At 43.4% G+C, this 14,494-nt stretch overlaps 2 protein-coding genes across 2 annotated transcripts in view; one reads left to right on the top strand and one right to left on the bottom strand.

The window, feature by feature from the left end:
• Nucleotides 1–3,931, bottom strand: part of slc30a6 (solute carrier family 30 member 6) — a 62,021-nt gene extending 58,090 nt beyond the window's left edge. Inside the window, exons 1-3 of the mRNA XM_088012869.1 lie at nt 3,705–3,931; nt 2,633–2,679; nt 1,706–1,792 (exon numbers count right to left, since the gene is read on the bottom strand). Coding sequence (XP_087868995.1) covers nt 1,706–1,792; nt 2,633–2,679; nt 3,705–3,888 — 318 coding nt within the window. The 5' untranslated portion in view covers nt 3,889–3,931. The remainder of the gene's footprint in view (nt 1–1,705; nt 1,793–2,632; nt 2,680–3,704) is intronic.
• A 2,907-nt stretch (nt 3,932–6,838) lies between these two features.
• On the top strand, nt 6,839–14,252 carry sult6b1 (sulfotransferase family, cytosolic, 6b, member 1). The gene is made up of 7 exons (XM_014984262.2): nt 6,839–7,138; nt 10,691–10,803; nt 11,398–11,487; nt 11,607–11,730; nt 12,707–12,801; nt 12,881–13,037; nt 13,136–14,252. The coding sequence occupies exons 1-7, from the start codon at nt 6,943–6,945 to the stop codon at nt 13,261–13,263; spliced, it is 903 nt and encodes a 300-aa protein (XP_014839748.2). The 5' UTR covers nt 6,839–6,942; the 3' UTR covers nt 13,264–14,252.
• The last annotated feature ends 242 nt before the right edge of the window (nt 14,253–14,494 follow it).

The following is a 14,494-nucleotide window of genomic DNA, read 5'->3' as shown; positions in this document are numbered from 1 at the left end:
GCAGAAACGAACAGAAACACGGAGCAGAAACGAACAGAAACACGGAGCAGAAACGAACAGAAACACGGAGCAGAAACGAACAGAAACACGGAGCAGAAACACGGAGTGGAAACGAACAGAAACACGGAGCAGAAACGAACAGAAACACGGAGCAGAAACACGGAGTGGAAACGAACAGAAACACGGAGCAGAAACACGGAAAAGAAACACGGAGCAGAAACACGGAGCAGAAACGAACAGAAACACGGAGCAGAAACGAACAGCAACACGGAGCGGAAACACGGAAAAGAAACACGGAGCAGAAACGAACAGAAACACGGAGCAGAAACACGGAAAAGAAACACGGAGCAGAAACGAACAGAAACACGGAGCAGAAACGAACAGAAACACGGAGCAGAAACGAACAGAAACACGGAGCAGAAACGAACAGAAACACGGAGCAGAAACGAACAGAAACACGGAGCAGAAACGAACAGAAACACGGAGCAGAAACGAACAGAAACACGGAGCAGAAACGAACAGAAACACGGAGCAGAAACGAACAGAAACACGGAGCAGAAACTAACAGAAACACGGAGCAGAAACTAACAGAAACACGGAGCAGAAACGAACAGAAACACGGAGCAGAAACGAACAGAAACACGGAGCAGAAACGAACAGAAACACGGAGCAGAAACACAGAGCGTTCTCCTCTTAAAAATAAAAAACTCAGATTTAGAAATCCTTCAGTTTGGTGCCTCTGGTAAGGCACAGACCCACCAGAAAGTGGGAACTTTCGTTACGTCAGAATTTACTCTGTTGTTCTCAATCCCCCTTCAGCTCATTCACTGTTTTTCAGAAAAAAACTAAAACCACCTCAAATAAGTGTAAAAACTGTTTGGTAAACTTAAGGAAGTTATTTTGAGTTAATCAGTTTCCATCAACCTTTTCTGATCAAATACTTCAAAATATGTATAAAAGATATTGCTAGTGGAAACTCACATCTCTGATCTGCTGCTCAGCAACAAAATCCAGAGAACCGAACGGTTTCCTGAGCTTCACCTGCTGGATCCTCGCTGCACAAAGGAGCATCAACACAGATCCTTCCTCCCATCACTGCTGCCAACGATCTCCACCTCTTTACATCCCTGCTGGGATCTGAACAGCTTTTATTATCGTTTGTTGCTGTTTCTATGCAGATATAAACTCATCCAGTGTATTTTTAAATGATCCTCCTCTTTTGCGCGTCTCATTATTGCCCATGTTTATTCGTACTGAACTGACTTATTCTTATTTTACTATTTTTAACCTGAACTTGCTGTGATTATAGTTGATTTTCACCACTATTCTCCAGTAAACAACATTTATTTTCCTGAATCTCCAGTCTGGATCCAGACTTGAACATCTGCAGCTCAGAAGCTGCAGACTTTAACGTCTGGCAGCAGATCCAGGGTTCAGTCAGGATTCCTGTTTCCCAGCAGGCAGTGAAAACCAAAACAATGAGAATAAAAGAGGAGTAAACACCAGCATGGTGACCGAGTGGGAAAACAGGATTAGTGGAGGTGTTCGGCTCTGCCTCCATGACTCAGATCCAGCTCCTAACAGGCTTACTGCATAACAGGATTACAGAGCAAGGATTCCCCTGATGCCTTCACCCTGAATGGGAGGTAAGAGGAGGCCGGGACGAAGATTAGAGCCGGAAAAACTCAAACCAAACGCTGCCTACCCGTCTGTCCGAGGAAACCAGCTGGAATTCCTGCAGGAGCTTCCCGATCACGGATCTGTGCGTCTTCCTGAAGGGATGGATGGTCCCCTGCAGGGCGAACAGAGGAGAACAAAACATGAGGAAACACAGAAATCAGATGTAAAATAATCACTCACTGATTATAGTTCATGAAGGATTTTCTACCACAACATGAAAGTTGAATAAAACATGATTATTAATAATTAATTAATCCGTTTGATCAAACCACAGAGCAACAAGGCTACAGTCCATTTCTAAAGGTGGTATTATCTTGGGTTTTTAAGGTGGTATTATTAGGTTCAACAAGGTTTAGAGACGATCATTACACCCAAACACTGGCCAACACTGCCACCAAGTGGTGTATCTTTGCATAACATGTGAATTAAATGCATCAATTCAAACTTTTCAGATTAGATTTATTTAAATTAAAAATACCAAATATTAATTTATGATCATCTTAAAACAGATTCATCAGATCATCCTTGAACCAGAAATGTCCAAACTTTGTGAAAATTGTGAAGTTCAATTCATTCAAACATATGACCTTTTTGCTACTTTTATGCAACTTTTGTCTCCCTTTTCCTACAATAAACACGTCACATATCTGCTCTACTCTGAAGTTTTCTAGATTTTTGGGTTGATTAGTTTCTACTTTTATCCAGAAAACAAATATCAACAGGTCCCAGTTTTATCAAACAGCTTATCTAAAGTTTATCTTTCCAGCTTTAATGTATCACTGCGTCCTGGTCTGATTTTAAGTAGAAGCTGCTGAATGTTGGAGGAACTTTGACCTTTAAGACCTTTAAGATGACCTGTAGAGAATCTGAAATTCAACAGGAACAATAAAAGCTGAGTTTAAAACCTCTGTGTCTCAGTGTCTGTCAGGTTAACGTCAGAGAGGAGACCTACCAGGACGGAGGCGTCGTGTTCGTGCTTCTTCCTGTGCAGGGGAGCATCTGAGGAGACAAACATCTTCAGTCACCATGGAAACAGAGAAACATTTCAACAGAAACATCTGGTTCTTTACTCAGACATTAACTCAGTTTAAAGCTGATGATGAGGAACCTTCATCAAAACGGGAAGTTTTAACATAAATACTGAAAACTTACCATATTATCAAAGAATACAGTTTAATGAATCTCTATGAATCACCACTGAGAGCTTTACAGGTACATGACTGTTTCAGGGCTGAAACGATTAATTGTATAATTGTGATTAATCGATAATTGAAAAACATCAACTAATTTAGTGATAAATTAATAACTGGAGTATAACTAACTGTTAAATTATTGATCTAAGATGAATCCCCAGGTCAGACCTTCACTGTATTCATGTTCAGCAGAAGGTCTGAACTTTTCACATGATGAAGGATAACGACGTTATTGACTTTTAGGAAATAAAACGTTGATTTCGTTACATAAAAAAAGAATTTGCATTTTTAAAGGATTTAAATATGCAAATGAACAAACAGTCACCCAGGTTCTGGGTTGCTCTGCTCGGCTGTGGTCCTGGGTTTGATTCCCGGTCGGAACCAGGCTGGTTTATGGATCTGTGTTCTGTTCTGTTCCAGCTGCTGTAGACAGAAATTAAAGCTGGTTCTGGATCTGCTGCTGACGTTTTGTTCCTAATTAACTTTTCCTTTCCCGCCGTCACCCAAAGCTTTGATATAAACTGTATCATCATGAATGAACCGTCATCAGCTGAAGCTCTGACAGGAAATGGGCCTGAAAGTGCTGGACTGTTAGCTGTAACCCGGATTTAATGACCTGGATCTCCATAAACAGACTGACGTGAATGAGAAGCTGAGCGGGTCAACCCGAACCAGAACCGGACCCGGACCCAGACTGCTGAGGTTCCGATGAGCAGCAGATGGAACCTGAAGCTCCATGTTTCTGTTGAACCCAGATTTAAAGCTGACTGGACCTTCATAACCACACAGCAGAACCAGCTGTTAGCTGTTAGCACAGCTAGCATAACAAACCTGGCTCCTTGATGTTGATGACGTCCACCGACACCATATCCGGTTTATCCAGCGGAACCACCTTCCGCTCCGTCACCCCGGACGGAACCACGTCCGGCTTCGAACCGAACTTTCTGGGGTAGAAATCCCCCGCAGTTTGATAAGACAGACCCGGAGACGTGGACATCATCCCGTCCATCGCCATCTTGAACTTCCGCCTCCTCCGTCTTCTTCTTCCTGTTGCCGGAGTGTAGTGAACGCAGCTCCGGGTTCACTGCCGCCCCCTACTGGTCATTTCCTAATAATACCTGAGTGTTTAAATTTGTCATCGATAGTAAAACAACAAATAAGAGGATTAGGATTAGAACAAATTCTTACTTTGACTCCTGATGCAACCAGCTTTAACAACAGAGATGAACTGCAAACAACACAAAATAATTTCAACAAATTGAATTACAAAAAAACATATTAATTTGAAAATGTTCACCACCATCCATTATGTATCAATAGATCTAAAGGAGAAATTGTCATAGAGAGAAAAAAGAAGATCCACGTTGATGCTTCAGAGCAACAGTAGCACCAAAGAACAGCTAAAAGCAGAAAGTCTGACCTCTTCAGTGTGAACACCTGCTAAAGGCGAGAGCTTTGACAGTAGCAAACAAAAAAAAAAACATAAATACTTTTTCCAAACAAAAAATCCCTGAAAAAAAATACAGTAAAAATAAAAAATATGAGTCCAGCTGTCAGGCAGCTGAATTTTGGTCCAAACTGGGTTATCAGCAGAATAATGATCCTGAAAACAGCAGCAAACCTGCAACCAAAAGACTGAAAAATAAACTAATCAGGGTGCTTAATGGCCTAGTCAAAGTCCTATTTGAAATGCTGCGATGAGACCTTCACAGAACTGCAGACCTCAAACTAAAACCCTGAAATAAAAGGATCCAACCATGTTTTTAAGTGGTTGGATAAAAACATCGGAGCTCAGAGTCTGATTTCGTTGTCAGACTCAAACTAAAGAGATGTTTCTCATTCATTCAGTCAAAGAGGAAGAAAGGCGAATAACCGACTGATCCTAGAGACGAACCCACAAGACAGAACCAAACTATCAGGTTTGATGAAGGTTTCTGTTAAATTACAGTTTAGAAAAGTCAAAATTAAGTGTTTAAATGAGAAAAGTAAAAATATGTTTTTAGAAGGAAAGTCTGATGTAGTTCATCTTGATGCTGCACATTTCATGTCAGTTCTCTTTCCCTCAGTGCTAGAAAGGGATTGTTGTCTGCAGCACAGTGAGGCCCCTGAACCGAGCAGCACCGAGCAACCGACCCGAAAACACTGAGCCGGGGGAGAGGGGCGAAAGAGAGGGGAGGAAAGAAGGAGAGAATGATGGAGGTCTGGGTATGGAGAGAGACCAGAGAGGTGAAATAAACCATAAACAGTCAGAAGGATGGATGTGGATCCTAATGGAGGGAGAAACTCAGACCTGAAGGCTGTTTCGCCGTCTGGCTGCAGCCGACATTCCTGACCGTCCTGGACAAAGAAAGACGGTCACTGAGGTTAAAACGGCTTTCAGAGCAACAATGTGCTTGATGTCATTCTGCTGCAGCCTGAGATGAACCGGCATGAAGGTCCAGATAGACTAAGAGAGACGGAGCCTCAGGCTGCATCTCTGACCACAGCAACAACTGAGGAGGAGACGAAGGTTTGTTCAGCTGAGAGCAAAAACATCCACTGGAAATTAATATTCAATAGATTTAATACATGCAGAAAAATGTTCAAAGAAACGGTAGATGGATGGATGGATGGATGGATGGATGGATGGATGGATGGATGGATGGATGGATGGATGGATGGATGGATGGATGGATGGATGGATGGATGGATGGATGGATGGATGGATGGTGAAGTTTCTTTTTTCTCTTGAGAATCTAAACAATAATTTGAACTTTATTGAATTTTGTCCTCAGACTCGGCTGAAACCATGACCTTCTGATGACCTTCTGATGACCTTCTGACGACCTTCTGATGACCTTCTGATGACCTTCTGACGACCTTCTGATGACCTTCTGACGACCTTCTGACGACCTTCTGATGACCTTCTGACGACCTTCTGATGACCTTCTGACGACCTTCTGACGACCTTCTGATGACCTTCACATATAAAACCTGTCCTGTCATGAATCGATTTTAAGATAAAAACATTGGTGTCAGTGCAGTTTGAAGTCTTATCATCGTTGCCTGCATCATGTGGAGCCAGACTCTGATCCAGACTCTGATCCAGACTCTGATCAGACTCTGATCCAGACTCTGATCCAGACTCTGATCCGACTCTGATCCAGACTCTGATCCAGACTCTGATCCAGACTCTGATCCAGACTCTGATCCAGACTCTGATCCAGACTCTGATCAGACTCTGATCCAGACTCTGATCCAGACTCTGATCCAGACTCTGATCAGACTCTGATCCAGACTCTGATCCAGACTCTGATCAGACTCTGATCCAGACTCTGATCCAGACTCTGATCAGACTCTGATCCAGACTCTGATCCAGACTCTGATCAGACTCTGATCCAGACTCTGATCAGACTCTGATCCAGACTCTGATCAGACTCTGATCCAGACTCTGATCCAGACTCTGATCAGACTCTGATCCAGACTCTGATCAGACTCTGATCAGACTCTGATCCAGACTCTGATCAGACTCTGATCCAGACTCTGATCCAGACTCTGATCAGACTCTGATCCAGACTCTGATCCAGACTCTGATCAGACTCTGATCCAGACTCTGATCAGACTCTGATCAGACTCTGATGAGATGTTCTGTTTGATTTTCATTGATCTGAAGTGACTGATGTGCTGGACTGCAGCTTCACAGCTCTGTGTGTAAAAGCAGAACCAGCAGCCAGTTTGGGTTCATTCCTGCTCCTCCATGTCAGGAAGCAGAGATAATCATCTGGGCAGGAAGTGAGTTAAACACCAACTTTCAGTTCAACTTTCTCTCCAATGACCTCTTGACCTCCGATCTGCTGAATGAAAGACGGGAATTGTGATCTATCACTCCTCCATGAAGCTGCAGCTTTTCCTGCATGTGCGTGCAGAGAGGAGGTGCTTCCAGACTCCTCCTCCTCCTCTTCCTCTTCCTCCTCCTCCTCCTCTCGCTCCCTCAGCGCTCCAGAGTCTGAACCGGAGCAGTTTTCCCTGTTGCTCTTCTACCTCCCTGTTCTCCTGCAGCGGCTCCAGATCCGTAGATTCCCTCAGCAGGATGAGCAGCAACCCGCTGGCCGACAGGATGCAGGCCCGGCTGGAGAAGGCGAAGCCCATGAGGGACGAGGACAAGCTGTACAGACACAACGGGGTGCTGTACCCCACCCTCATGTGTCCGGAGGAACATTTAAAGTGTCTGGACGGCTTGGAGGCCAGAGACGACGACATCATGCTGGTGGCTTATCCTAAATGTGGTGAGTGGCAGAAAAATCCCCTGATCACATTTCAAACTCTGTAATGCATTACTTTGTTTCATGCTTAGTTTCAAGCAGAGAATAATTCCAGTCTTAAAATGATTTGTTGGACGTTCACATTTAGTCAGATATTTGTTCCTTTAGGAGGAATCAGCAGCAGTTTGGTTTCATGTTGCAGATAAACAGTTTTTCCTCTGATCTGGTTCTGATAAGTTTTAGTTTAATGAATGAAAAGCTGAAGGCAAAGAACAGGAACCCAGTGAGGAGTAAAGCTGCTCAGCTGCAGTCGGTCAACCTGCTCTACAGGTTTACTGTCAGAGAAAAGAAAAACACTAATGGAGCAGATCACTCTGACCTCTGACCTCATGGTTGGCGACACACCTGGAGGTGAAACAGGCCGGAAGGAAAACTTGTCCTGGCTGAAAGCCCACAGAGTCGATGATCCTGAAGATCAGACTGGGACGAACTGAGGAGTTTAAAAATTTTCTGGATTTCCAGAATTAAATAGCAAAGATTTTTAGGTTAAACTCACACAGCAGGGAAATGAGACCAAAATCTGACTTTTTCCATCGCTGTTACCTGTTAGCCGTTAGCTGTTAGCCGTTAGCTGTTAGCCATTAGCTGTTAGCTGTTAGCCGTTAGCTGTTAGCTGTTACCTGTTAGCCGTTAGCTGTTAGCTGTTAGCCGTTAGCTGTTAGCCGTTAGCCGTTAGCTGTTAGCCGTTAGCTGTTAGCTGTTAGCCATTAGCTGTTAGCTGTTAACTGTTAGCTGTTAGCCGTTAGCTGTTACCTGTTAGCCGTTAGCTGTTAGCCATTAACTGTTAGCTGTTAGCCGTTACCTGTTAGCTGTTAGCTGTTAGCCATTAGCTGTTAACTGTTAGCTGTTAGCCGTTAGCTGTTACCTGTTAGCCGTTAGCTGTTAGCCATTAACTGTTAGCTGTTAGCCGTTAGCTGTTAGCCATTAGCTGTTAGCTGTTAACTGTTAGCTGTTAGCCGTTACCTGTTAGCTGTTAGCCGTTAGCTGTTAGCCATTAGCTGTTAGCCGTTAGCTGTTAACTGTTAGCTGTTAGCCGTTAGCCGTTACCTGTTAGCCGTTAGCTGTTAGCCATTAGCTGTTAGCTGTTAACTGTTAGCTGTTAGCCGTTAACTGTTAGTTGTTAGCCGTTAGCTGTTAGCCGTTATTTGTTAGCTGTTAGCTGTTAACTGTTAGCTGTTAGCCATTAGCTTTCTGTTTATCGCCTGCGGGTTGTAACCACACAGTGAATGTTTCCAGGACCGAACAGGGAAATGATTCCTTCCTCAGGTCAGGAGAGGCTGAAATTCATTTATCAGACATGTCAGCCTGCAGCTGTGGCTACTACCTATTAGCTCATCATCATCATCATGAATGTGTGATGAAGACTGGTTCCACTTTACATGGAACCAGTCACTTTACATGACTGGTTCCATGTAAAGTGTCTCTAAATGTCCTAATAAAGTGCAGGATGAGTCTGCTGTCATTTCATTTCACGTGGTTCAGGTTCTGCTGAGGCTGAAACCAGGCTGAATCTATAAACACTGGTTTTTTATTTGGGGGTGTTATTTTGGGGGCTCTAACTGCTCTGATGCTCCCAAACCTTTGGATCTGGGTGTAGAGAGGAAGGAGTCGTGTTTCAGAAACTCGGCGTCTCTTTGCAGATGGTGTGTGGCCTAGTCCAATCCTCATCAGGTGTGATGGACAGGTGAAGATTCTAAGAGCTGTAGGACAGTCGCTCTCAGGGATTGGACTAGGCCATTGGCATCAGATGACCAAACTGTGGGTTAAGGTCCAAACGTTTGGTCCAGGTGGAGGAGAGTCTCTGCTTCAAGGAAAACATGTTGATTAGTGTCATATTAGAGATTAATGGAGGGATTTGATCAGGGATTTGATTTGATCAGGGATTTGATTTGATCAGGGATTTGATTTGATCAGGGATTTGATTTGATCAGGGATTTGTCTGAATCTTCCAGCTTGACTTTCCTGTCACATAATTGTGAGTCTGTTCTTTAAGCCTCCATCTATGATTTATATTGATGCTAATTTAAATATTTAAAGACATTTCCAGACTGATGATTATTTAATTCCACTCAGCTGAGGATCAAATATTGGACCTGGTTAAAATCTGAGGCTGATGTTTGACCATCAGAACATGAGTTTAATAAAACCTCACCTGCAAAGTAAACATCATAAATTAAAGTAATTCAAAGGATAAAACCCTCAATCAGCTGACTGTGTGTGACCTGAACAAATATTAACTCAGAAACAATAAAGTGAAATCTGCAAAACCAAACAGGAAGATTTTCTTTCATAGAAACTGACAAGAAGTGAATAAATGTTAAAACAGCAAAGATGTGTGTGTGAGGTGTGTGAGGTGTGTGTGAGGTGTGTGTGAGGTGTGTGTGTGAGGTGTGTGTGTGGGGTGTGTGAGGTGTGTGTGAGGTGTGTGTGAGGTGTGTGTGAGGTGTGTGTGAGGTCTGTGTGAGGTGTGTGTGAGGTCTGTGTGAGGTGTGTGTGAGGTGTGTGTTTCAGTCCTCTGTTGATGTTTCTGTTAAATGACCCAAACCAACCACACCTGAAGTTTTGCTCCCATCTGATCCGTCGTTGTTGTTCATTCATTCATTCATTCATTCATCCATGAGAAGCTTTTATTATCCACCTGAAGGAGAGTTAATCTGATGATTAATGTTTTATTTTATTCACTCAGTCACTCTAATCCTAATCTAACCCAAAGTTATGAACAGCAGCTGCTCATCTCTCATTACGGCTCAAATAAAAATATTCTATAACATCTGAAAAAGAAAAGTATCAATAAAAGTTAAGATTTTATGTTTACTTTATGACTTAATGTGAATTTTTTTTTTATTTAAGAATGAAAAAACTAAACGACACAAACATGATAAAAAGTTCATGTTTGAATTTTGTATTGATGAAACAATAAACTCAGATTACTGAGTATTTAGAAATAACTGATCTTTAATGTTTATGTTATTCTTAATGTTTGACATGACTCACGATAATAATACCTATAATTATAATGTTTCTTTAGTTGCACTGAGGGACAGAAGTGAAGCTTAATGACCGTTTAAAGTCTGTTGGTGGTTAATCTGTCATTAAACACAGAGAGAATATCATTTATGAGGCAAAGCGTCACGTTTCTGAGGCGAATTTGAAGAATGTGATGTTCTGTTTCTGTGAAATGTTTGTTTGGATGAGGCTTTTTGCACGACAGCCAGCATGAAGACAGACGGATAATCTCCTCCAGAGGAATGCTGCAGCCTGCAGCCTGCAGCCTGCAGCCTGCAGCCTGCAGCCTGCAGCCTGCAGCCTGCAGCCTGCAGCCGGCTCTGCAGGGCGTGCTCCGGGAGATATTCATCTGAGGGTTGGGCTTCAGAGCATCGCCGTGGAAACCCAGATAACTCAGAGCCTGTTCCTGGAAATCATTTCAGGACAAACTGGACGTTTTGAACTACATTAAGTTTAAACGATGTTCTGGTTCCTGCATATCCTGTTAATTAATTCATCCCTTCTGTGCAGGTTTTAACTGGATGGTTGGAGTCATGAAGAAGATCATTGCAGAGGCCACCCAGATGAAGAATGAGTCCAAGATGCCACCGCTGATCGAGTTCTTTGGACCAGAAGTCCTGAAGGTGTTAAAATGTTTAAACTTTTATCAGTTGTACACATCTGTTTGTGGTCACATGCAGAGACACTGAGCTTCTTATCAGAGCAACCAGACGGCTGTCTCAGGTCAGAGCAGGAGGTGAAAGGTCAAACTGTGGATTGTTGTCTGGTGTGAAGCTGGTAACTGTGTCCAGACTTTAAATAACCCAGATAGTTTCTGTCACCTGCTGCAGAGAAAACAAACTCATCTGTGTTTTAAGGTCCAGACAGACTGAAGATCAACAAAGTCAAACTACTGACCCTACTGCTCAAATAATCAAATCATCACTGAAGTTAAAGTACCTGAATATGTGCTTTTAGAAATACTAAATTATGTCTGGTTTCCTCTGGACCTGCAAACTAATGTTGGAGAAAACAAACATCTGATGGATGGAAAATCTGAAGGTTCTTCCTATGAGGCCCAGAGAAAAGTTGAAGAGAAAAAACTAAAACAAGCAAATCTATAACTTAAAAAGAGAATAAACCTCAGTCTGAACTCTCAGAAATCGATTCAGATATGGTTACTGATCGAAGAGGAAACAGGACCAGAAAACGTTGTGAAGGTTCATTTGATTTTTCAGGCCGTGGTTGAAGCTCCGCCTCCCAGGTTCCTGGGAACTCACCTTCATCCAGACATCATGCCGTCCTCCTTCAGCGAGAAGAAAACTAAGGTACATCCTGAACCTGCTGCAAACTGCATTTAAATCTTCTCTGTATAAGTACAACAGGAGCTCAGAGGAAACCAGAGTCTCCCAGCCGGCTGCAGGTCTAACCATCAGGTTGTTCCCAGACGGTGGTGGTGTTCAGGAACGCAAAGGACACCTTGGTCTCCTACTATCATTTCTGCAACAACAACCCGGTTCTGCCGTCTGTGGAGTGGGATTCCTTCTTCTCCCAGTTCATGAAAGGAGAGGGTGAGTGGGAACATCAGGCTGTAGAGAGCGAAGACGTTCCTGAAGGAGGAACATGAGCAGAAGAAACTAAATGTGTTTTATGTCGTAGAAAACATGAAACCTTTGGCACCAATACAGGAGGTCCGGTGTCTGCAGCCTGCGGCTCTCTGGACTTTCTACAGTGGATTTTAAAAACTGACTAATAATGAAAATACAACTGAAGTTTTAAAAATAAATGTCCAACGCAGGTTTTAGGCATTTTTCAGTTTTTCATGGATCATTCAATCTAATTTCCACAACAGAACGACAGTAAAAGTACCATTTTTATTTAGATCTGTTTGTCTTAGGCTGGAAACTATGTGCAGATATAAATCCCTACAGTAAATAATGTTTTATTATAATGTTGACCAGCAGTCAGAGGTTTGGACTCAACTTCCTGCTGAGTTAAATTAGGAGGAGTTTATAGAAAACGTTCTATCAAAATCTGCTGTTTACAGAGTCACTGATATAAAATAACATCAGATCCTCATTTTCTGTTGGACAGGTTTGTTCTTCATTCAGTGACAAAATACCAGAGTTACTGAAGTAAATCAGTTTTACTGTGAAATCATAGAGTAAAAAGTCTAGTGCAGTAAGATAGAAATATAATTATTAAAAAGTTAACATGTTACTGTCCAGCTTTACTTAATGATCTTTACTCAGAGGTATTTTATGTTTCCATGTAAATTAATGATTTATATTACAGATTCTTACAGCCTGAACTTCACCAGATGAGCTCTGCTGTTCATTAAAGCTGCTAATAAACAGTAAATACAGCCGAGTCAGCAGGATTACTGTGGAGAGTTCTGGTCCATTTTATGGCATCAAGAGAATCTAATCAACTGTTCAAACATCTGTCTGATGATTAGATGGTTTCTCTGCTCGTCAGGTCATATAACCAGTTATAAATGATGCCTGTGTTACACATAAACCATGAATAACTGATATTTGTGTGCAGTTGGCTGGGGCTCGTACTTTGACCACGCCTTGGCCTGGAACCAGAGGATGGACGACCCCAACGTCCTGGTGGTGACCTATGAGGACCTGAAGCAGGTCAGGCCTCTGGTTCCTCAACCTCTCAGTTCGGAGGCTGAAGTGGAAATCTGCTCAGACGATGTTTTCTGCCCTGCAGGATCTCAGCGCAGGGATCCAGCAGATCTGCAGCTTCATCGGCTTCAGCCTGACGGAGGCTCAGGTGCAGCAGGTGGCAGCAGCCAGCACCTTTAACGCCATGAAGGAGAGTTCAGCCAATTCCCACGGCAACATGGGAAACGTCATCTTCAGGAAAGGTCACCAACAATGACCATGTTTTATCTTCCAACAGTTCTAGGAGTAAAATGAGTTATTTCCCCTCTAAAATGAGAAACTCAACCTCCTCCCTGTGCAGGTGAGGTTGGAGACTGGAGGAACCACTTCAGTCCAGAACAGAGCCGAGAAATGGACGAAGCTTTCAACAAGAAGCTGGCAGGAACGAAACTGGGGGCAAAGCTGGACTACCAGCGACACTGTCAGTAGGAAAGAGGAGGAGGAGAGAGAAAGGATGGAGGAGAGAGAGAAAGGATGGAGGAGAGAGAGAAAGGATGGAGGAGGAGAGAAAGGATGGAGGAGAGAGAGAAAGGATGGAGGAGGAGAGAAAGGATGGAAGAGGAGAGAGAAAGGATGGAGGAGAGAGAGAAAGGATGGAGGAGGAGAGAAAGGAGGAGAGAGAGAGAGAGAGGATGGAGGAGAGAGAGAGAGAGAGGATGGAGGAGAGAGAGAAAGGATGGAAGAGGAGAGAGAGAAAGGATGGAGGAGAGAGAGAAAGGATGGAGGAGGAGAGAAAGGATGGAGGAGGAGAGAAAGGAGGAGAGAGAGAGAGAGAGGATGGAGGAGAGAGAGAGAGAGAGGATGGAGGAGAGAGAGAGAAAGGATGGAGGAGGAGAGAAAGGATGGAGGAGAGAGAGAAAGGATGGAGGAGGAGAGAAAGGATGGAGGAGGAGAGAAAGGATGGAGGAGGAGAGAAAGGATGGAAGAGGAGAGAGAGAAAGGATGGAGGAGGAGAGAAAGGATGGAAGAGGAGAGAGAGAAAGGATGGAGGAGAGAGAGAAAGGATGGAGGGGAGAGAAAGGATGGAGGAGAGAGAGAAAGGATGGAGAGAGAGAAAGGATGGAGGAGGAGAGAAAGGATGGAGGAGAGAGAGAAAGGATGGAGGAGAGAGAGAAAGGATGGAGGAGAGAGAGAAAGGATGGAGGAGAGAGAGAGAAAGGATGGAGGAGAGAGAGAGAAAGGATGGAGGGGAGAGAAAGGATGGAGGAGGAGAGAAAGGATGGAGGAGAGAGAGAAAGGATGGAGGAGAGAGAGAAAGGATGGAGGAGAGAGAGAAAGGATGGAGGAGGAGAGAAAGGATGGAGGAGAGAGAGAAAGGATGGAGGAGAGAGAGAAAGGATGGAGGAGAGAGAGAAAGGATGGAGGAGGAGAGAAAGGATGGAAGAGGAGAGAGAGAAAGGATGGAGGAGAGAGAGAAAGGATGGAGGAGGAGAGAAAGGATGGAGGAGGAGAGAGAGAAAGGATGGAGGAGGAGAGATGAATCAACACCTTCAATCTGAACACAGGTGGAGCATCAGTTCTGCCTGACAGACTGAGCTCAGGGCAAAACTCCCACATCTCAACAGAAGAAGGAAAATGTAAAAATAAGATGAAATAATTTGGTTGTGATAAATTTTATTTCACTGCAGATAACTTATGATAGACTGAAATGAATGAAATA

The sequence above is a fragment of the Poecilia mexicana genome, unplaced genomic scaffold (assembly GCF_051168715.1).
Source record: "Poecilia mexicana isolate PSO_F unplaced genomic scaffold, ASM5116871v1 scaffold_15, whole genome shotgun sequence".
NCBI classification, from domain to species: Eukaryota; Metazoa; Chordata; class Actinopteri; order Cyprinodontiformes; family Poeciliidae; genus Poecilia; species Poecilia mexicana.
The sequence above is the reverse complement of the archived record's forward strand: the minus strand, read 5'-3'. Positions and strand labels throughout refer to the sequence as shown.